This window comes from Bacillus rossius, chromosome 3 (genome assembly GCF_032445375.1).
Source record: "Bacillus rossius redtenbacheri isolate Brsri chromosome 3, Brsri_v3, whole genome shotgun sequence".
NCBI classification, from domain to species: domain Eukaryota; kingdom Metazoa; phylum Arthropoda; class Insecta; order Phasmatodea; family Bacillidae; genus Bacillus; species Bacillus rossius.
The window spans coordinates 95,201,716-95,226,017 of NC_086332.1; the positions used below are offsets into that span (position 1 = coordinate 95,201,716).

At 38.1% G+C, this 24,302-nt stretch overlaps 1 protein-coding gene across 2 annotated transcripts in view; it reads left to right on the forward strand.

Moving 5' to 3' along the window:
* Window positions 1-24,302, forward strand: part of LOC134531044 (DNA-directed RNA polymerases I, II, and III subunit RPABC3) — a 357,271-nt gene that overhangs the window by 191,019 nt on the left and 141,950 nt on the right. For both annotated transcript variants that reach the window (XM_063366542.1, XM_063366543.1), the window contains exon 2: window positions 16,178-16,261. In XM_063366542.1, coding sequence (XP_063222612.1) covers window positions 16,178-16,261 — 84 coding nt within the window. The remainder of the gene's footprint in view (window positions 1-16,177; window positions 16,262-24,302) is intronic.

The window sequence follows — 24,302 nt, forward strand, 5'->3', positions numbered from 1 at the left end:
TATAAATACACTTGTAAAAGATATTGAACACAATTTCTATCACTAATATTCACAATAAATAAATGTCTTTGATAGTATGACCCAGCATTCAATATCAGTCGCTAAAGTATATGATTTAAAAGCACATAGTACATAATTTTTGTTTTTATGTAATATTTTTTTTTGTCCCGTAAAAATTTGGTTGCATGCGGCGCGCGCATTCATTCATGACGCGCGTACAGAAGTACAAGTTCAGAAATGAGCAAGGTAATGGAGCCGGGAGCCAGCGGAGCGGCGGTGACCTTGACGCCCGCTAGTTCGTGCGGCGGCGCGCAGATGTCGCCGCGGTGCCTTCGGCGGCGGTCGGCAACCTCCGCGGGGGGGCCCGGATCGATTTCCGGGCCGGAGCCGCGCGGCTCCGGTCTGCTCCGGTACATTTCCACTGCGGCACTGCGCGACCCGGCTCGCTATGGGGTGAGTGTTCGCCTGCCCGCTGTCCCTGCTGCTTGCGCGGGCGAGTGCCGCTACGAGCTGTCTTCACGAGTACACGGGCGTGTCTTTGCTAGTGGCGCACCAGCGCAGTCTCCTGAGCGGTTGTCACAATACACTGTGGAGAGATTAACATAGGCGCTTGAGTGCTTTAGATCATCTCTAACGGTCTTTTATGCTTAAACATTACTCTGAAAATACGCATTATGGCCTAATTTCCGCTTCTTAAAATAGTTGAAAATTAAATCCGAAAACAGAACTACTCGTCCGCCCCCAAGAGTATTCCTAAATGTTTTTACTCGTAATCTGACACCACTCGGATGTCTTGCAGTTTTCAAATAGCGCGGTTTCTTCTGAACCTGGCGTACGCACGCCGTAATGTCTCCCCGGTTGACGGAGAGGCGAAGGCAACGCAGTCTCGCGGCACAGCGCGCATTCGTCACTTACAGATGCAGCGGGACATGGGACCGCGTCCTTCCCAAAGAGAACTCAGAATTCCATGTGCTAAAAAAAATGTACAATACATACGAATGGCAAAATCGACAAACACGCGATGATCCAAATGAGTACATTTTGAATCACAGTTAGAATGTGCCTCGGTGAATTCGCGTTCCTGTAATTTTTTTTTTTTTTCTCTGGTTGCTCGCTCTCCTGCGCGTTTCCCATCGGCGAGAACTAGGTGGCGTATGTGAGGTACGCCAGGAACAGTGTTGCCAGCCGTGGCACGCACAATTTGAGTATACTCACTTCTGCATTGGGGTACTTTCGGGGACAAGAATTTCTCAGTTACGGGTGTCATTAGATACATCAAATAAAAATATTAGCTTTAAGGCTAAGGTACGTGCATAGTATTTTAAAATGTGTTGTTGGACGGTACGGTGATAGGGCAGGAGGGAGTAATGTAAACGTTGAATACTATTACTCCAGTTACATGTGAGAAAAAATATAGTATATTCAGGGTGTTTTTTTTTTTGTGTAAAATCATTGTAAATAATACCTGTAATACAAATATGGCGACTGAGATTTTTGTTTTACATTAATAGTGTAGTCTAGACTGTTTTCAAGGAGAAATATCCTGATCCTGATGTCGCCTCCCTACCATTCACTTGATACTAGCTGCGACTTGAACCTGTGGTTCTCCATAAATCCTTAGGAATATTGCGTAGTCGAGGCGGTTTTCAAAAAAGCAGGGATGTCAGTGCGTTACGGCCAGGGCAAAGATTATCCATTCCAAGTGAATGTTGTTCATTATTTTTTTTAACTATTATAATTTTTTTCTAAATTCGGGTACGTTTGCGTACCGCGAGCGGATGTTCTCGTGCACCGGGAACAGACGCAGTGGCTCGGGCACGTCTGGCGGCGCTGGTCTGGACTGTTGTTGCGCGCCCGTCGAGCCCCCAGCAGGCTCGGGGGTCTGCGGACATCTGCACTGCAGACCTGCTCACACGTCAATAGCCTGCACCTTCACAGCGATCCCATCGCGCGTCTTGCTTGGGAAGATTTTACCTCATTGCCTATTCTTCGTCATACGCGGGGTACGTGGCTAGTGTGAAAACATCACTGAGAGAAAGCATTTGTTTGCCTCAACAAAATATTTGTTTATATATGGCGAAATAAATATATTTTGTTAATTCAAGCAAATATTTTGTAGTAGGAAAGATTCTGTTGACCCAACAAAATGATTTTGTCAACTCAATTGTATATTTGGTTAGGTGTAACAAATTATTTTTGTTACTTACCGAAATTGGTTGGATCTTTGAATATATATACTGTATAGAAGTCGCCAGCCCAGGTTAAAATTTCTAATACGGTTTTGAGGTAGTTGGTTAATTCACCGCCGCAATCGCCACCATCTCTAGGGCATCGACTTGTGGTGGTCCCTAGCGGACAAGTGTCCAACTCTTCAAACAGTCCTTCCCCCTCCCGTTGAACGACGTTGAGCTGCAGTGAATGATGGATGAGGGGAGCGGGGAATGACAGCGGGCGACAGCGCTGCGCTCTTACGTGTAAATAACAACTAAGACGATACAGGGCGTTACGGCAGCGCACTACAGCGGTGAAGTTCCCAAGCTGCTCATCATACGCTTCTGAAAAACTTAGAGTAAATCCTATCCACTCGCGACTTCTATACAGTATATATATTGAAAGGTTGAACTAACAAAATCTATCGTTCCGCCAAGTAAATATTTGTTTCGCCATATATAAACAAATATTTGTTTGATTCAAACAAACCTTTTTCTCTGTGATGGCTGTACTTGGGACGCAACATGGCCACGTTTCTTTATTTTAGTTATTACAGTTTGTGTATTTGTAATAAAAATATTTTCAGATATTGGATTCAAATAACTTCAGATGTTTCAAAGGTGGCGACTTGAATGTAATTTTCAAAATTGATTTTTAAGTGTTGCTTGTTAGAATTACTAACTTTATATATGAAATTTTAACGCCGTTAGTTACAAATTTCACTGACCACAGTCCTCAGTTAAAAAAAAGTGACAATACACACAATTTATGTCCCCCAACATTGCACTTATGGGATCACAGACGCTCGAAACGCACGAAGTTTTCATTGAATTCCATTCCATTAATACAGGGCTTTATACATTTCCTGATCGTAAAAGCAAAATCGGTTATGACTTTTAATTATCCGAATGTTGAAGATATAGCAATTAGGTAAGTTGCGTACGAGGGCCATCGCCTGTTCCGTTTTCATATTGCTTACAAACACAAGGTTTTTATGACAAATGATTGAACCTCCTTTTTATATATCTCCATGTATTTACTACTAAATAAACGCCAGTCAAACCAATTGTAAATATCACTTGAATATTTATGCGCTAAAATATTTGATACCAATGTTTACTGAAAAATATTGGTTGTCTGTAAAGTCGTTTTACCGACGATAGTTTAACGTGACAACGTCATAACAAAACATTGATGCAATGATTGCATACTTTTATGAATAAAATTGAATCATTTTTATTGAATTATCACTATTTTGTATGGATACAAAGGAGGAGTGAAATGAAATCTACAATTTAATTGATAAATTTACTTTTATTTGCACTCATAAATTTAAATATGTTTATTACTTTAACGAAGAGATTATTATAACTATAACTTTTATACATGTTTGCTATTTAACTTCTTATAATCTGTGTTATTCTGTTAAGGATAGGACGATGATAGGAAAAGTAGGAAACGAATGGGAGTGTTTCAAGGATGATGTGAAGGAAAATGGCTTACCCAACACCAAAATGCAGTCAAAAATAATATATTTACGCCACGGACTCTGCAGCAATGCTAGGAGGAACGGGTTAACAAAGAGCGATGAAAATGTTTGAAAACATGAAAATGATGAAAATGCATGAAAACAGAATAACGCTACGGACTCGGTCGCAATGCTAGGAGGTTCAGGTTAGCAAAGCAATATAAAATGAGCGTAACGGGACACATAGAAACGGGACAATGTGCGTAACGGGACACTTTCGTGCGTGCAGCCGGCGTTCATCGATTTATTAGACGTTGTCACGTCAAAAAATTCGTTCAGTAGTTCTAACGTGATACTGAAACATACATTACACACAACCTATATACAAAAAAAAAGACAAGAATAAGTTTAAAAAAAATTTGTGGTTACTTGCTATCTCAAACTATTCATTTTAATTTTAATTCAATATATATTAAAGTATGCTATTACGTATATAATATCTGGTAACATTTTTTTGAGGTATTAGCTAAAAAAAAAACGCTGCTTCGCTCGTGCAAATTTCGGGATATTGCTGATATCTTATCATTGTAAAAAATTTGATTAGTCCCAAACCTTTTTTGCTAAAGTAATATAACAATAAAATGCAGGTGAATATAAGTTATAATTCGTAACAATTTATTTAAGATCGAAATTTCGATGAAAATTTTTAATATAGATTAAATATGATGATTTTATAACTTTAATTATTCTGAGATATCACTAGTGTGAGATGTTTGAAACAGTCGCATCTGTATTTGAAATGTATAATATAGAAATCTACTTTATATACTAAGGATAACTACTAATATACTGATACGTAATATAATAGTGACCAAACTTAAAAAATCTTTTACACCTTCCTTTTCGTTCTTTGAATGATTACAAAGAGGAAGCTTGATTTAAAAGATTTTCATGGACTTACACCATTGCTGGTTTTAACTGTACGTCGGCGTCGTAGAGAAACACAAGAATGAACAAGAAGGATGAATACACGAACACACAGAAAACAAGCTAAAATCAGTCTATGGCAAATGTTAAACACACAGCACAGAGTATTCCGTGGAGGGAATTAGTCTGATAATATCACAGCCTATATTTCCATTGTACCACTTGGTAAACCTTTTTATAATGTCTGTGTTTCCTTCGAGCCAGGAAACGTTTCTGCACAGTTGGCTGCTCTTCTCATTGTTGACCTTCAATTTTGCGTGCTGGTCGAGCAAGGCAGTTGGCCAACATGGCATGGCGTTTCACCACGAGAGGCTGCGCGTGTGCAGTAAAACATGTATACGATGAGTCGGACTCAACACATCGGTCACAGTAAGCATTGCATATATATATATAATATTCAATGCAGTAAATCACGTGGATGGCTGAATTCAAAACCTAGTACATGGTCTAAAATAACGGGTGTTTATTCACACAGCTTGGGACCATATTGTGGATGGATAGGTTCAAGGGCCCCGCCTATCAGGCATACATGCGGCGTACAGAGCTTCAGGAAAAACAGCACACACTATTCAAAAACTGCTCAACATATCCGAATGGGAGTCTGTTAACGAAAATCATTTAAGAATTAGCTGAGGGTTGATAAGTAGTTCTTGTTTCAGGATTAAGTTTTTACTGTATTTTTTGAACAGTTTAAATGGCTAAAATGCGTGTGTTCAAGGTAATTTTAGGCATAAAACAACCGGTACAGATTCTTAGTAGCATTTAAGGGACTTGGATTACACCTTTGTCTTAATTTCTCCGACATATAATGTTATGGTCACCGCTCAAATTTCATAGTTGTCCTATGCACAAGTAGACTGCGCGCCAATTCAGAACATTGTGCTTAGAGGCGATACCGCGCTTGAAATACCAGCGAGCGTCGCGCACTGATACACTCCTGACTAGGCGGGCTCTTTAAGTACGAGCGTTGAGTCTGTATTTAATTTGGAGTATGCTTGTCGACTTAAGTCTTCATAAGCATAACCGCGACAATGTTTTCAATTGTTATTTGAAATTATAAATTGGTGACATTTAATATTAACATAATTTTAGGATCTGATACTTAAACTGACAAGTGTACCCGCGACTCCAACAGTGTTGTACACAACAGAAATACTCTAGGGTCTACAGGGGGAACTTCAATGTGTGTTGCCCACATGACTCGGTTCTTATAATGTAGTTTACTTTCTTTTTCAATTACCATACTCGATGACCTTGAAGCCATTTTCATGCAAAGTATACCATCGTCCTACCTTTCCTAGATTGACCCGAGATTATAATTCTACACTAAGGGGTGTACACAATTCTTGCATCAAATCGTATAAGGAAATGAGTCCAAGTACTGGTAACATTTTTATAGCCACAATGATTTTTGGCTCTTGCAGATGGATTTCTAATTTTGCATTTACGCATTTGTGGAGTTCACTTACCGATCTGTCACTGTTACTTTTAAAAAAGTAATTGTAGTAATATCAATAAATTTTCATTAAGGCAGTTGTTTTTAGTAACATGTGTGTTAGATTTAATTATTATTCTTCGGTGTCGGGCAAACGTATACTGAAAAAACATCAAATTATTTTTAGTATTTTTAATTTTTTGTTGTGTAATTGGAAATAATACAGTTTGAGTAGTTTTACACAAAAATTTCTAGCGAACACAAATTGTTCTACAGTTTTTGTTTGAAAACCAGCAATAAATATATTTAGTTAAAATAACTAACTTGTTTAACTATACGTTGTATAGAACTAAAATTATATTTAAAAATAATCAATAAGAATTAAACATTTTTTTGATCACTATAGGGTAGTAAAACTCATCTTCATTGTTAAAGGCAATAGTGTTACTGACGCTTAACAGGTTATTGTAAAAGAACATTAAATTCGGCAGATTGAATTAACATCGACCAAATATCGGCAGAAAAAAAAACATGAACATCACACCAGTCGAACACGTTAAGTAAGTAGTATTCTTATTACTTCATGATCTATTAAGACATAAAGACGTCAGACTGGCTGTCAATGAGTAATGGGTTCCTATAATCTACCTGTTCAGTCGGTTTGTTAAGTGTTTCATCCATCAGTGATAAAATAAAACAATAAAATAATAAAGTACGCTTCAAAGATTAACGGGCTTAAGTGAGGCGCCACAGAGAGTGGACTGGAGTTGACTTAACCTGACTTGGGTCCGGTAAGAATTCCATTTGCTTGTTCTCTGTTGGCGCGGCGCCACTGCGGCCAGACTGGAGTGGAGCGACTGCACTCAGGTCGGCTCCGGTCTCGGGCGGAAATGAACCGTTGAGAAGGGGGGGGGGGGGGGGGGCTCTCCATTCACTCTGCGTGTTCTCTAGTTGGCAGGATACGTGCGCGGCAAGATGGAAGGAACATCAACAGGAACTTCTGATTGAAGCTGTGCTGTATGATACCGAAGAGGAACATTTTTTTTGACGCAAGACTGAAAGTAAACATATGGGCAGAAATAGCTGTGAATTGCGGAATTGAATCAGGGCAAAATTGTTTTTTTCCCCTTCTATTATTAGAGAGCCGTTTTTAGTATTATTTTATTCTGTTAGTTTAGGTTCACTTTTTTTTATGCTTAGTGATATGAATACACTGAGGCCTGAAAATTTTGTGGATTTATTTGACGTCAAATTAGAAATTACTATTAGATATGTTTATATCTGCGTCACTTTCATGATGGATCACAAATTATTTGTCACGCCCTGGGTAATTGTGAGATTGTAATAGTTTTCAGAAGAGCGATAGGATCATGTTTACCTAATCCCTGTACAACGAAAAACAGCCAATAAACATTACAGAGCGTCTCGAGTCTACAAACAACTTAAATATTAAGCCTGATGTTCAATGAATCTGCAATATTTCCGGGCCTGTAATAACACCTACATGTGTTATGAGTTATGTAATATTTATTGCAGGCGATGTGGCCAAAATAATGTGGACGAAGTTGCGGTATTCCTACCGTTTGAAAGCTAATTTAAGAGTGGGGACGAAGCTGCTCCTTCCAAGCCGTGGAGATATTCACAACAAATGGCATTTCTACAGACATACATGAAAGGTATTTAGGTCCAGACGCACAAACAACGATACATGCCACCACTCCGAGAGAGATAACACAGAAGATTTATTGAATGAACTTGAAAACGGTATGCAGCCACGATCCAGCAGGAATGCGACAGAATATTTGGTAAATAGTGCAGCCATGCTGTGAACAGCAGGCGTAGACTGCTACCACGCTTGGAATCCCCTGCGCGTCTCAGACTGCGTCCGAACACGTGAAGTGCTCTCGGCTGGTTATGGCGTCCAAGAGCTCGGGATAGAGTACTTGACAGTTTCAAGTGCGTGGAGCTGTACTTGCCATCCTTTCTTTAATCCCTGCTGCGATGTCTTCAGATGTTTAAGGGCAGCTCCTCTCACCCCGGGGCAAAGATTATGCCCGTAAGAGGTATTCACTCAATTACACCACAAGTCGAAGTTATGACGACATGAACAATTAGTTGCATGCGTCGATCACACGAATCTTTTGAAACGCAATACTTAGATTTAACGTATGTAAGGATTCTTATTTCGGTGTACGATAAAGTGTGTTAAGTAGATTTATCTTTTGGAGGCGAAGTGGTGTATTAACGTCAGTATAACATTACCGCAATGTTTAACAAACGTGTGTAACTACACGTTTGCTGCGTATGTGTATAACTTGTGTATGGGTATAACTTGTCAAGTGTAAATTTGTATTAATAATAAAATATACCTTATGTAATCTTTTTGGTGTTATTTGTGTTAAGTGTGGTTTTGTATTATTAAGGAAAATAGTCCTTACATGATGTAACACGTTTTTTTTTTTTCGTGATTGCAACTATAAAGACAAATTAAGTAGAGCGGTCGCCGTCTGTGCTTGCTTTAATGATTTAATTTGTGTATTTAAATAACGGAACCGAGATTTATTTCCACGAGAGAAATCCCCGATTCTGTTATCGTCGCCTTACTGTGTACTTGATTCTAGCTGCAACCTAATCTTTGTTTCTCCAGAGATACTTAGGAAAACATCGTAGGCGAGGCTGTTAACTTAAAGATGGGGATGTTTAATGTCAGTAAGTTACGGCAGGGGCCGAGACTGTTATCCACCCTAATGAGGCTGATTTCAGATGTAAAACAGTTTTGGCCTTCGCCGTAACTTACTGACATTAAATAAGCCCGTCTTTTAGTAAACAGTCTCGGCTACGCTGTGTTCCTAGGTATCTCTGGAGAACAACATGATCACGTTGCAGCTAGTATCAAATAAACAGTAGGGCTGCGACAACAGGATCAGGTATAGCCCTCGTGGAGAACAGGCTCTGCTACGCTATTGAATCACAACATGGCGACGGACTCGACATAGCCCAGGATACACCTAACCAAATAACAGTATGTCCATAAAATAATGTCCGTTATAAATTTTAATAGTATCAACTGTAAGCGTGGAGGGGTGTTGGCTCTGACACTGATTTAGATTAGCGCATGCGCGAATATTGCTTAGTTGTTTTTTCGCTGCAGCGCTACCTATGTTGAAAGAAAGGCTCTTTCCCCAATTAGTAGAAGTTTAACTTGTAAACTTTAACAGGATAGAGCCCCTCCTAATTGCAATCTCTTTGTACGAGAGTGGTTGAACGTCCAAGCTCCTGACTGTCGGATTGGTTGTAATGGTGGAAACGACAGAGCTCTCTTTCGCTGGCCTCCACGTTCACCGATATAACGCCATGCGATTTTTTTTCCTGTGGGAATTAATAAAAGATTGTGTCTACGTTCGGCCGCTTCCTAATGATTTGCCAGAGATGAGACACTACTCCGTACTTTCTAACCATAGTGTGGGAAGAAGTGAACATTAGGTGGGAAGAAGTGAACATTAGGTTAGATGTGTGCCGTATAACTAAAGGTTCACATGTTGAACGTTTGTAAGAGAAACAAGGTTAGTTTACCTTCAATTATGTGTATGATTTGTTGTAAATAGTTTAATTTAAACTGTTACAGTATGCCATTGAAACTGGGACTATGGACACTCTTTATAAATGCGAGTTTCTCAGAATGCTGTTGGGATTTTCAAACTTTGTTTTAGGTTTACATAGAGGAATGCTCTAGTGTTCGGGAAAATCATTTACGGAATTTTTTTATTTATTTTACGGGTAAGATGCCACATTACAAATTTAGTCAATTTTGCAACTGAAGCTTGTTTTGTGTGTTTGGTTTTTATGCATGATGGACTACCCTTCCACCTATTTTTTTCTTAGTTTTAAATATGAAGATATATCTTGAAGTACATCTTGCATGTATTTAATTTCCGGACATGACGTACAATTTAGCTTTATGCGTGGACTGGCGTAATGATTATCACAGTTTAATTCGCCCCGTGAAATAATATATGCTCTACCAGTGGTTCCCTGCTCTAAAGTGTTAGTAAATATCATGCTTTAACGAGGCCTAAAAAATGGGGAAATATCTTTGTACCCTGCCATAAATTTTAGACTAATAACTCACGCGTTGAATGAAAGCAAATACTGGAAAATACAAGATGGCGGGGCGAGGTTAATCCAGCTCGAAACTGGAGGCTTTTTTTTTTGTGATGTAAACTTATTTTATAGGGAAGGAGGGACTTTTTTTGCTTCTCAAGGATGACTTGTGTCCGTATGTCAGATTTGAATCGCTAATAACTAAGACACTCACATGTCAACAATGGTTGATCCCACAGCGGATATATCATCACTGTACGTGTTCGTCGCGCAGTATTTGTTTTGCCTGTAACGTCATCATACCAGTGTAGGTGCATGCGCGTGTTACGAAGTAGCTTTGTGTACAGTAATAAATAATGTAGCGTGGAAACGCGTTTAGTGAGGACATGATTCTGGTTTCTTTGTGAGCAGATTTCGGAGCACTTCTAGGAGCCAAAGCGAGACATTAAAAATATTCACCGGAATATAAGTGAAAAAGGTATTAAATTTCAAATTACAAAATAATTACAGATGACTCGTAAATATGGTACAGACCCTTACTACATCCTCTAAAATTGTGATTGATATATTCTGTAGCCATTGTAACACTGGGTACAGTTTTTTTTAAAGAGATTGATAATTAAATTACATTCGAATACTAAACACTTGTTATGATTTTATCCCGGCGTATTCACGAAAAATCTACGGCGCAGAACCGAACTGCGCCTTTGAATGTTTTTGTTTTATTTTAAATATTGGCAAAAGTGGTGGCAGCTACCTGTCTTGCCCCCACCTAGATACGTCCTTATGGTTTTGTTTGTATTTATAAATGTTTTTAGTATACATGTGTCATTTATTAATCGTGATATAGCGGGTGAGATAAAATATTGCAATCTGAAATCCTCGTACAAGCATATCACCCCAGTATAAAGGGGCGTTTGAGAGCCTTTAAGCTGGCTTTTAGCTGGGTCGTGGCAATTGTAGCTTCCCGCACCCTGTGTTCTGGGCAGTGTTAGCAAGTCACTGCTGCGTAGTCGCCATTGTCTGCACGAGGACACGGGCATGAAAACCTGCGCAAATCGTTCTTGTCCGAGCGGTAACGTTCGAACGCGTGAAGGAGCAGGGAAACCCGCTCAGTATCTGCTGTGTTACATCACACTTGCTTTTTTAAAGTCTATAACCAGTGTGTTGTGTGTATCAACTCAACCGCACAACAGACTTGTTCCCTCCAACAGCTCGCGCCTTGCATGACGGGAGCGCAAGAGCGCGTGTGTTGACCACGTGAGGTATGCACGTCCGCGTCCTTGCTACTTTGTACATAGTGCTCAGAATTTCATTTTATTACTTTGCTCTTTGCCCGCTGTTTGCTTTAAAATTATTTCCTTTTGCTGGTGGGAATGTTTTTTTTTTGTGTACTTCCCTGGATGACCTCGATGTGTTTTCTGGCTTCACTGCTAGAAGTAAACAAATTACAAGCGGGGTGTTCCTTTCGGAACCCTCGTAATTAAAAACATCGCGATACAATTAAACTTTCTAAGCCAATTGGAACACGGCCTTGGGTAAAAAAAAAAATACTTTTCACTCCGAACCAAACGAATCCTGTTCGGCTCGTATCGTGTAATCGTGCGAACGTCACGAAAAAGGTGTGCCGTCTCGAATGGAAGGCCTTATGCATGTGGTAGGACGAGGAAACAGGGTTCAGTGACTAAACTCACTAACCAACGGACCAATCAATGATTTGTATAAACTGTACGCTATAGCTGCGCAGAGTAATAATTCCTGGCCCGCTACGTTGAACTGTGTGCCATGGTGGATGCGGCTAGCATGTTGCTAAAGTTAAACGAATTTTGTATGGCAGTGTTTCAGTGCAGTGTTTAATGTTTATTGCTATGCATTTCAGTATGTTCTGCGTCAAATTCCTATAGGCGTGTGTATGTGAAGCTGGAATCGATCCGTCGCGTCCGCCCGTTTACCATTCGTCTGACAATCACGTGACCTTCAATCAATTAGATGACCCGAAACATTCTTTCGTCCGTCAAAAGCTTCCCAAGGTTTAACTTTAAACGTACATACGAATCATACCCTATATTATATATAGTTACGCTCATCACTGACTTAATGATCGCGTAACGCTGTGAGATACCTACGTGCAGGATGTCAGCGTGCTGCGGGAAGTCGCCCACCAGGAGTCTGAGGCAGGCACTCTGCAGGTAGCCGCACTTGCTGTTTTACACTCAGCAGCACTTTCATATTTGTTATATCTGTTTAAGAAGCGCATTTGAATTTTTCATCAACAGATAGCGTTCGAAGTTAAAGACGAGCTTTTATTTTTATTTAATTAGTGAGATTTTAATAATTTTATTTTTCTAATTTGAATAATTAACCTCGCAAATTAAGTAAATATTCAATTTATCACTGAAAATCACTTTTGATTACGTGTGTCTTTATAATTCATTAAAGATGTGTGAATGAGACGATTCACACTCAATTTAGTTTTTCAAAAGGTTCTTCATTAAACACACTTTTTTTGTGAAATCCTTTTTATAATTTAATATTTCAGGAATAATATTCTTTTGCACAATATTAAAATTTAATTATTAAATAATATTTTGTGTATATTAAATTGTTATCATTTTTCAAAGGGCGTCTTAAGCGCTTTTAACTAGTGAAATTAAAATCTCCAAAACGTTAGCAACGTATTGCTGGCAACCGTTACTATGTTAAAACGATTTTGAAGTTTATGTATTTGTTTAGCTGCTTCCATTAAATGCTTTTAACTTAAGTTTGAACACATTTTACATATTGATGTTCGATAAGATCAGAGTGATAGGAATGAAGTAAATGAGGAGTAGGTTGGCAGATACGATGCGAGAAAGGACCGGGAATGAGATGGTATGGCCATGCCCGGAGAATGGGAAAAGAGAGGCTGCCTAGGAAAATGTAGTTTGAAGTCCACAGGAAAAAGACCATAAGGAAAAACCAATGAGGAGGTGGGAAGAGCAGATAGTTAAAGGAGGGGGAGGGGATACTGCAATAAAGTGAAGGTTGAGGAATAGTGTTGGGATAGAGAAGATTGGAAGCATTTTACTTTACTGGCCCTGCCACAACTGGATAAGCAGTTGATAATGATGTTTGATAAAATAAAATTGACGGAGACATGGAACGGTAATTACGGATGTTAAAACTGAAAATATATTAATAAATATTAAAAACAAAAAAAAATTAGTTCGTAACTGTTATGACGTCGATCTGATACACATATACAAAACAATTGCATCACCATTTAAGCCTTTTAGTCTGCTGGAAGCATCAAAATGGAAAAGATTGACGGACGGACCGTCGAGGCAGCGGTGTCTACTCGGGGTGGATGTCACAGCCAGTGGTACTGTGCGACGAGCGCACAGCAAGACCGCGGTAACACCTGCAGTCGGCGGCCGGGCCGTGCCGAGCTGCTCCCAAGGCCAGTGCTCGGGGTACAGCGCCTCGCAGGAGGCCTGCGTCACGCCAGTGCTGGCACCTTTACCAAATACACCGCTCCATGCTAACACAGGCGGGATAGTGAAGAATAATCTAGCGGCAAGACGTGTGACTAGATAACTTTTTATAGGTAAATCGATAATTTATATATTAGCTGCTGTCAAACTATTAATTTCTTTTTAAGGAATCGAATAGTTGTATGTTTTAGCGAATGAGTCTGAGAGTGGATTGGAATGGGGATCAACGAACAACCGACCTCTGACGTCACTGCGACCATTTTGGATGGCTCTGACCTTGAAATTTACATTTACCTTTGACCTTTAATATTGGCCTTGACCTTTGACCACAGTCGCCATCTGGAATTCCGCCATCTTGAAATCTAATAGCCCACTCCCGAACGTTGCACTGTTAGTTACGCCCGACATATTGGACGTGTATGACGTCATCGTTGCACTTTTCGTTACTGTCGCCCTCGTGTACGCCATCTTCATTTATGACATGACCGTTTCAATTTACGTTGCGGACGCCATCTTGTTTTTCTTCTGCCATCTGTCTAACTGACGTGTAAACAACGCCAGGTTTTCACACAAAAATCTTGGAGTTGTCCGGTATTAGTCTCCAGTGTATTTGCTTGTGCCTTTCTGCAACCAAAATAAAAACATTCAGCACACAATGCTTCAAAACAACGATTATGGGAAATTGTTCAAATTATGTACATCTATGAAAAAAATTATTTCTATAATCAGATAATTTTGTAACTCGCTCAAACAATGAAAACGACGTAACTTGCACCCTAAAGTATTCTTTTGTCTGCCGTAATGGGTTTACGAGTTCAGGAATATAGAAATATTCACACACACACGTCAGTCTTCTGAGAGTTATTACAAACGCCAGCACGGAAGTATAAATTGTGTGAATTTAAATAGCAATTCAGCGTGTTTTAAATGTTCCTTTATTATGACTGTCACTTGCCATGATAAGTCGTTGTTGCATCGCTGTGCATACTATTGCAGTTGAACAACGACCTCCAGTGCCCTTACATGTTCGTCCTAGTCGGAGTGGTTGGAGTACATTACATGGTGTACTGTGTGTAACTAGCTTGTTACAGCAAGTAACGTACTATCAGATCTTTAAACTTGATCTTAATGGGGAATGTAGTAAAGTGGAACCCATAAGCATACAAGAGTTCAGGTTTCCACACATGTTGTACTATATATGGCTAGTATGGCCAACAAAACTTAGAGTAATATTATGATTAGAGACCCATGAATTTCGCGGATTCAATGGCCTCCAGGATAGACTCCAATATCCTCTACACACTCGGGCAAATGCCAACTGTTCATTGGCTGTTGACTTATGAGTCGTCTCGACTGGGTGGCCTGTGATTTGACATTTCTATGAGTGAGGGTCTCTAATTGGCCCTCAGCTTCCAGATTAACAGAGAACCAATGACAGAAGCAGCACTAAGGTATAATTATTTGAATTTTAGCATAACACGAAATGAATCCGCGAAATTCACGGGTCTCTAATTATGATTTATGATCTAATGTATGTACCTATACAAATATACAGATAAGTGTTTTGCAAAAGCTGTCTAACGATAACTTAATTCTGCTTTTTTTTATTATGAATGCCCATATGTTTGCCAATAATTTTACTTTAACTTAGCTGTCTCGGTATTTAATTTTATGAAACACTGCCATCTCTCGGGCAAGCTCGGTGGTTTTTTTTTTTTTTTTTTTTTTTCGTTTAAGGAGGAGTTAAACTACCTCTCTTAACATTGTATTTGTCAGTTGTAACAGGAATAATACATGTTATGTTTGAGTTGAATCGAGTCTCTTCCAAAATGTTCAGATTTCTGGCAGGCACTACAAATCGGCGGCCGTCAGCATATCCTAGCTAGTAGTGGTTTGGGTGGGAGGTTTTGTTCTCAAGGGTCGTTAAAATATATCTTAGTTTGTGGGTTGAAGCCACAGCAGTTGATTGTTTCGCGAAGCATATCGGCGCCACGCGTGGAAGTGTAGTAACAGACGTATGACGAACTGTTCTCGAGCGCCGCCAGGGATTATGCGCGAGATTTTGCTTTAGGAGACTACAGCCGAACATGCCATGATGTTTTGACGAATTTGTCCTTAATTTATGTGTGTTTTTTTTATGTAGCATTCATTTTTAGGGGAAACATTTTTATTTCGTCTGGAAACGTAAGAGACTGTAAAATCCATATAGGATGTAGAACGAAACAATTACGATTCACTTGCGAACAATGCAATTGGCAGCTGTGTTGTGCACGATAGCTCAACTTCCCGCCATGATGGTCGAACAATAACTGTCACTTCGTCACCGGAAGCTGCAGGGCTTGCCCACCTTGACAGGCAACGAACTTGAAAACTTGGCGCTGCTGGCAAGCAGCGCGGGAGGTTCAAAAATGACACGTCTCAAACCCTATACACTAAAATTAACATGTACTATTTACACGTCCAAACAATTTGTGTAACATTTCTTGTAATTTGTTGTTGCAGTGAGCAGATTGCATTGCGAGAGCGAGTCCTTCAAAATGGACCTCATCTTGGATGTCAACACATGGCTGTACCCAATGGACCTGGGTAAGTTGGAATGCCAGTAATTCATTTTTACCAAGCCAATGTAAAGCTGGGGCCACACAATGTTCGCGAGGTTCGCTTTCACTATTCAATATAGTGTACGGGTTATATATTATAATAAATGAGGGAGCAGCAGTGAGTAGCTAAGTATTAACATGTGAATCTCGTCGAGTTACGCCCTACACGTACCGTACCTGCGTCCCGCCGCTCTCTGCGGCAACGGCGGCGGGCGGGCGTCCAGGATGGAAACACCTGTCGTCACGTGGTTCCTCTTGTTTCAAACCTCCAGGAGAGTGTCTTGCAGCTTCATGGCTCTCTGTCCTTGTTTGAGGATTGTCGCCGGCTGCTCTTGCGACACAGTCCGCTGCGTTGCACTTGTTGTTGCGACGGACTACTAGCGGGTGTTTTGCTTCTCGTGTTGATGGTTGTGGCATGATCCCCTGATAACGATATGTTTCGCTGCGCCAGGTGGCCAGACAGGAGAGTCTGGTTCGCTATGTCGGAGAGACGCATACCGTGGGATTCGAGTGATGATTCCGATGATGACATTCTGTTGGCTCTCGCAGTATGCAAACGTAAATATAAATGGTTCCATTATGTTAATCTAAAAAGAAATTAATTGGGAAAATTTCATATATTTTTTGAAGCATTTGCGTGAAGACGAAACCAAAAATAATGGATTATTTCAGAATAAATATAACTCACAATCAGTTTTTATAGCATTCTCTTGAAATCAATTCCCAGTCATTGTCCTGCCTTATATATTCTTCCATCGATTTATTCAATAAGCACCCTTTTTTTTTTTTTTTTTTTTTCGTTCTTCAGTGAAATTTTTTGTTGACATATTAATTTGTAAAGAAAACACGGAAGTACAGCACAATTCCGCACGAAAAAAAAAATGTTTTTGTTTAACTGTGCATGCCGAAGTCGGCGAAATTTTATAAAAATAGCCGAGAACCAAACACCTGGCGACGTCGCCAACATAACGAACATAGCAAACATAACAAACATAGCGAACATAGCTTTGTGTGGCCAGTGACACCTGAGATGCAACTGACTATATTTTACTCGCGTAGCGAGCATAGCGCCCTGGCCGTAGATAAACGCACGCCCACTCATTTACTTAAGATTCCTTTATAAACTCTGACCGATCATGTCAGACAAATAATCATTCAACTGTGAATTGTTCGCTTTTGTAAATACTTTATTATACGCTGACCACCTACACATCGAGTGCGATTCATTTTTTCCCTGTCTATGAAGAGATTTGGATTATTCACATGTTTTTGAATTATATAAAGTTCAAAAATAAATGATTAAAGAAGTGGATACAATTTGCAATGTAACCGTTACAAGATGGAGTTACATTAATGGATAAATATTTTGGATTATTTAACGCTGTTAAATTGTTCAACCAGAAACATCATTTACTAATGTAGGGTACTTCTGCAAAGTAGCTACTTCTGAAAAAATAATCACCTAACTTATGTGAAAGTCAATTAAAATAGGTTAGTTAAAATAATACGTATTATGTATTTACAAAATTTATATTTTTAATGTAGCGAACCTAACGAACATTCCACTTGCATTATGTTTGGCCTTATTTCTGAGCCACTAAACATAAAAAAAATCTGGCTTTTACGCTGTCGATAAAGCATAGTCTCCTTTCATAGATTTAAAGTCTCGGTAGCGCAGCGGTAGAGCGTGAAGGTAGAATTATGAATGTTCAAACCTCGTCACTGGAAAAAAAAAAACGTTTTATTCTTTTTTTAATATCTTATTACTGGACTATACAAATTGTGCTTTAAGCAAAAATGTTATTCATTTTATTTCTATCTAATTGCCATAATATCAAATAAATAGGTCAGTTAATTGATTTTATTAGTGCATACCTTCATTGGTACTTCAAATGAAATAATAATTTCACAACTAATTTAAACAAAAAAATAATTCAATAACTGAAACATCTAAGTTTATTAGAAAATGTCTGTCCTGTAAATTATTGATGAGTAATCTAATACTTCATAGAAACTTCACACCTGTTAGACCTAAATGAAAATGCGAGATGGTTTTCCTTTACTTCAGATTTAATTGTACTATGGGAACTTACTATCTTAAACTATCCGTGTTTCTTTGTCTCACTTGGTAACAAAATTATTTGTTACTATTCTCAAAGTACTATAATACAATTAAAACATATAACATATGTCGATCGGTAGCATTTCAAACTAGCAATTGATTTAGCACAATTAATACTTTGAATTAGCTAGATGTGCTGTCGGATTAATATAATATTATAAATATATCATAAATAAACTTTATCGAAGAAAACAGTAATTCCCTTTTATGCTTTAAATTTTATACTACTACGTTTTCAAGCTAACCTACTAACGAAAATTCAATGTCTTCAATTTTAAAATTTAACTGTATTTGTTTCTAAATACTAAAAAAAAAAAATTGGTTATCTTTTTCGCAAGTGAAGCATAGAAAATAAATATAGAAAATAATTCATTAGGTTACATAATTTTTAAAATAAACACTAGCAAGTTTCATATGTTTTCAGTATTTGACTAAATGGACAGAAATATATTTATATTACCGCGGTATGCTTGCTTTGGCCAGCAACTGCCTTGACTGGTTTTCTGTTGGCTTTCTAGGTATCGTGTGTGTGGAGTAACGAATTCTTTCTTCTATTCTGCTTTACAATCTTTTATACCCACTTTTATACCAATGGGTATATCAGAAATTGGGTCTTGTGTGGCGTGTGCTTAAGGAATTGCCTATTACAATGTAGCTAATCCAACCAAACTTTCACACGGTTTGACGATATTTTACATGTAACTCACCGAACCTAACGAACTGTTATCACTATTTTACGCTGTATCGGATGTAACGAACATAATCCATCAAACCATCGAAACTGTAAACTACTTGAAGTATTTTAATGTTCCCGTACAGAATGATTGGAAAACATGTCATGATGTAAAGAAATTCATATTTGAATAATTTTATTACCAAAATGTTACTCTTGTCCAGAATTATACTTAAAATTGGCATCAGACTCCACAGTAACCTTATGACTGATGTTTACTACAGTAATAAAAAAAATGTATTTGTAAACATACAGATGTTTTAAAATTAAAAATAGACACTAGGAAAATAAAGCGAATAATAACTAATGCCAGATGTTCCAAATGTCAGCTACATTTATAATACGTGACGTCTGTGTTAAAATACTTTTACTCTCGTAAGATTCTCGTAAAAATATTTTAAGTTATTATTCTTTAAACCTTTAACTTTTTGTGGATGGTAGCCTTATTTCCCAGGTGCTGCTACTTTCAAAATGTATCATATTGTCTGCAAGTGCTGTTTTTGCCTTCAATTGAAACTAACATATTTTTTAAGGCAACTAATCATTTATAGCGGTTATTGAACGATTTTATTATCTAGAGATACCTTAGCAGAACTAAAATAAATTCTTACGTACAATTTATTAAGGCTGAACCAATTATTCTGGAGATAAGCGACTTCTAGAATAAGACTAATTATAACTAAAATAATGGCGTGTTGGATTGATCAACTACTTGTGAAAATGGTAAATTATTTACTATTAATGTTAATTAACTGAACTCTACGACCTTATTTTCCGGTCAGTACCCGCTTATCGGTAGTACCGTGAAACTTAACAAAGATGTGCAATTTACATGATAAACAAAAAAATTACTTATACATACCATCGTTGCTGGTGACATGGAAACTCATGCTTCTAGAGAAATGCACAGTTTACCATATCACATTTTAGACAGTATTCAATTGGTACAGTGTCCTATGCGGTTATTCCTTTAATGTATATTTCGAAGAAAGACTACTTATTTATTGTAGCCGTTACCCTGGTGCGACTTCCGGGAAATGTTTATATAGTTTCTATTTTTCATGGTCCATGGACCTCAAAACCATCGTCAACTGTGTGTGTGTATGTATGTGTGTGTGTGTATATATATATATATATATATATATATATATATATATATATATATATATATATAGCGCCAGCGGGGATTGGCGTCCAGACTTTTATACCAGTTGGCCATCTTTATGGAATGGCCTGGCGTGTCGCGTCATTCCGAGCCGACCCGATACCCGAAACATCCAGAACCGTGACGGAGTTACGCCACTCCATGCGGCGGCCTCCCCGTAATTCCGCGAAATTCCCAGGCCATTAAGAAATAGATGATGGCGCCGTGAAAGGGGTGAGCTGGGGGCAGGGTGTGGCGATGTCGGGCCGCTTTAATCCCCAACGGTATGCGCGCTTGACGTCATTGTCCATGTGGGGTCGCCAGGCTAGATACTTGACACGTGTCGCGGCCTTGTTTTCCACGTTCGCAACAATACATTTCTCAATTTCATAGACACGATAACTGCTGTAATTTTGAGCAAATCACTTCCAAACTGATACATAAATTATAGTAATGGAAAATCTCGGTCGATTTCTTTAATGGGCAAAATATAAACTACTGGGGTTGAAGGGGGGAAGGTTTTTTTTTTTAAAAAAAAAACATAATTGCTATAAATCCCATAGTTATACACATATCGCATATTGAAAGTTTTATATCTCGTAGTAGTAATACCAAAATGTTTTGTCTAAATACATATTTGATACAATCAACCATAACTGCAATGGGTGGTAAAAACAAGGGTTGGAAGACCAAACAAATTAATAACTCCCCTAGTAGTGATTATTATCTAATCAGTTTAAATTATTTGTAAAAGGTATAATTGTTATCTAAAACTTTCGTCTGAAACAATTTTTGATAAAACGAGCCAATACAGAAGAAAATGGATAAAAAACAGAGGTAGAAATTTATAAAAAAAAAAATCATTTCCGTACTGCGTTCTCTATTAAATCCGTTATTATTTATTGTAAAAGTTAAAAATATTATCTATAACTTTTGTTCGAAATAATTTTTCATACGACTAACCATTATAGCAAAGTGTGGTGAGAAACAAGTGTTGAAGGACAAAAAAATTCATAACTGCTTTAGTAGAAACACCATCGAATCCATTCGAATTGTTTTTAAATGGTATACATTTTATCTAAATCTTTGTCTAAAATAATTTTTGATATAACTAACCATTCCTGCAATAAGGTTGTAAATAAAAATTATAATTTCTGTACGATGTACATTAATAAATCCGTTTTATTTGAAACCTTACAACATTATGTACTAATTTCGTATAAAATAATTTTTGTGCGACTAATCATTACTGCAAGGGGTGGAAAAACTGGGGTTTAATCACAAAATAAATTCATAACTTCCTTAGTAGGCAAAATATCAAATACCATTTGGCAGCAAACCACCTAGATGCAATCTTGTGAGGTCAATCGGCTACTAGATTCCTTGACTAGAAATTTAGGCGAAACTACCACTAGACGTGACTGAACATTCGAATTTTTAAGCCTAGTGAAGATTTCCTTTCTAATCTAGTGGTCGCCTACACCATATCTTCCATGCATTTTGTGTACTGTCACTAGTATTTGCAACGTATATTCATAACTTGTAATTTTATGACTGTAAAATTTCGTGCAAATGATACTCATATTATATTGGGTATACACTTATCCATTGAAAACATTTGTGATAAAACAACAAATGCCAGACTTTTAATTTACAGAGATAGTACTAAAGTAATAGTAATGACGAGAAAATGAAAACAAATACCATCATGGCATGTGAAACCCAGACTTTAACCCAAATAAACTTTAAATATATATAAATAAAAATGTAAATATTCTTTCTGTTGAAATCTTAAATCTCCGAAAGTTATTCACCGATTGTTAGGAAATTTTGATTTAAGGTTGCATTTTAATACGCGTGTGTTTTATATAACTACGTCACACTTGTGACAAGTAAAAAAGATAGATTAAATAAATATGTATCAATAAATGTGTTCGTATTCTGTTTTGTAAAGATAAAGGAAGGTAGGAAGATATAGACACAGAGAGATAGAGAGGGAGATATAGATAGAAATGGGACGATGTACATGAATAGATGTGTAGAGAAATATAGGTAGGGAGATAGATTCATGTATAGACAAAACGGATACATAGAGATATAGGAAGATGTGGTGATTTTGAGAGAGATTGATAGATATCTGTATATATAAACATATAGGGCCTATAACAACAGAGATCGAGAGATGCTTCGTATGTGTACCTACTTCGAACACATTAGTATAAAGATTGAAAGGGGCATAAGAACGCATGCCGGGCATTAGCTAGTAAATGAGGCCTGTTCCGCCTAGAAGCTGCTCGAAGCTCTGTGGTGCGGAGGGTGCTCGTGACGCGCACGTGGAAGTGCGATGGCTGGTCGCCATGTTGAGGACACCGCGCTGTCCCTCAAGGTCGCCCGCAGTGGCGCCCAGGTTTTTACAGCCGTCGCGTCGGAATGGAAGCGGTAGCGTAATGACCACGTACCCGCTTGCACTGCCTTCATTACTGGCCGAGCACCGCGCCGGCTACGTGACTGACCACACTGCTTGCTTGCCGTAGCTGTATTTTGATTTGTCGTTTAGGTCTCGATGAACGTTTTAAATTCCAAATAGTTAAAAATGTGATGTTTTTTAATCTTCAAAATAAACAAAAAAAAACTACGATAGAAAACAACGTGGGTCAGAAATAAAAAAATTACGTAGCAACGCTAACGTGAATCCCCTTCCGAGCAAGTAAGCCAGTTTTAAATTCACTCAGATTACTTTCAGCGAGGAGAGGCTAGCTAGCACGGGGTTGGTTTGAAGCCGCGCGGTGGGGTGTGAAGGGGGAGGAGGGTACTACTTCCAGTCTGCTGGACTAAAAGAAAGGTCAGTGACCGAGAAAATGTGACTCGCTTGCGCGACAAGTCTTAAAACTTAACTCAGTATTATTTCTAACCGTTTTATGTTTGTGGTATGATATTTGTATTGATCATATATATATTGTGTTGATATACGTTTTTTATTAATTAAAACTTAACTTACAACTCTTAAAATAACACACAGAAGTAGAGGTCTGTGGGAAATTTTTTTTGAAGTTGCAGAGATAGCTGGGGAACGAAAGCTTACTAAATGCTTAGAAAGAAGAGAAGTTTTACGTAAAAACGTCGCGAAGTTTGTAGGTGACGTGATTTTTATGCACTGAACTGACAATTGCAAGGATTATGTAATCCGCTTGAAGTAGGTTCCTGACATCTAGTTTCTGCAATAAACCAGTATCAAACTGTTTAAAATCATTTATAATAAAAATATACATGAAAAAAGTAGATTCAAACACTATCTTCTACCTACTATCGCCGTTATATGCGACGACATGTGACCAGTTTTCGTGCGTTAAAATCTCTATACGTGTATACTTACATGTGCTCCACAGCTGATTAGCCCGAGATTGTTAATTCATATATATATATATATATATGTATGTATGTATGTATGTATGTATGTATGTATGTATGTATGTATGTATGTATGTATGTATGTATGTATGCATGTATGTATGTATGTAATTGTTTTATCGACAGAAATCAAAATATTTGCAACTTAAGGGTAGCTGAGTCATTCAAATAGGCCTACCTAGTATAATTTGTGATTGAAACGATTTTTAACCGACTTCACAAAAGGAAGAGGTTATATGTTCGAATGTATGTATTTTTTTTAATGTATGTTCACCGATTTCTCCGTCAATTGTGGATCGATTTTCGAAATTCTTTTTTTGTTTGAAAGGGTATACTCTCGAGGTGGTCCCATTGTCACCAAGTCATAATCTGAAGCGGGGATCGCACGTAAATCCAGGGAAATCCTGAAATTTTATAGGAATGGACACTGTGTTTTTGTTGAACTCTCTCAAATCAAATGAAATCTATTAATGAATCAGGTGTTTAAGCCTAACAGTCATCACTTCATGCTGCTAGATGACGATGGTAGCCACAACACTCCTTAACTGTTAGGAGTTAATGGAAAATACTGCAATATGTCGACAGAAACTACTCAGCAGTTCTTGGATAGACGTGGAAGT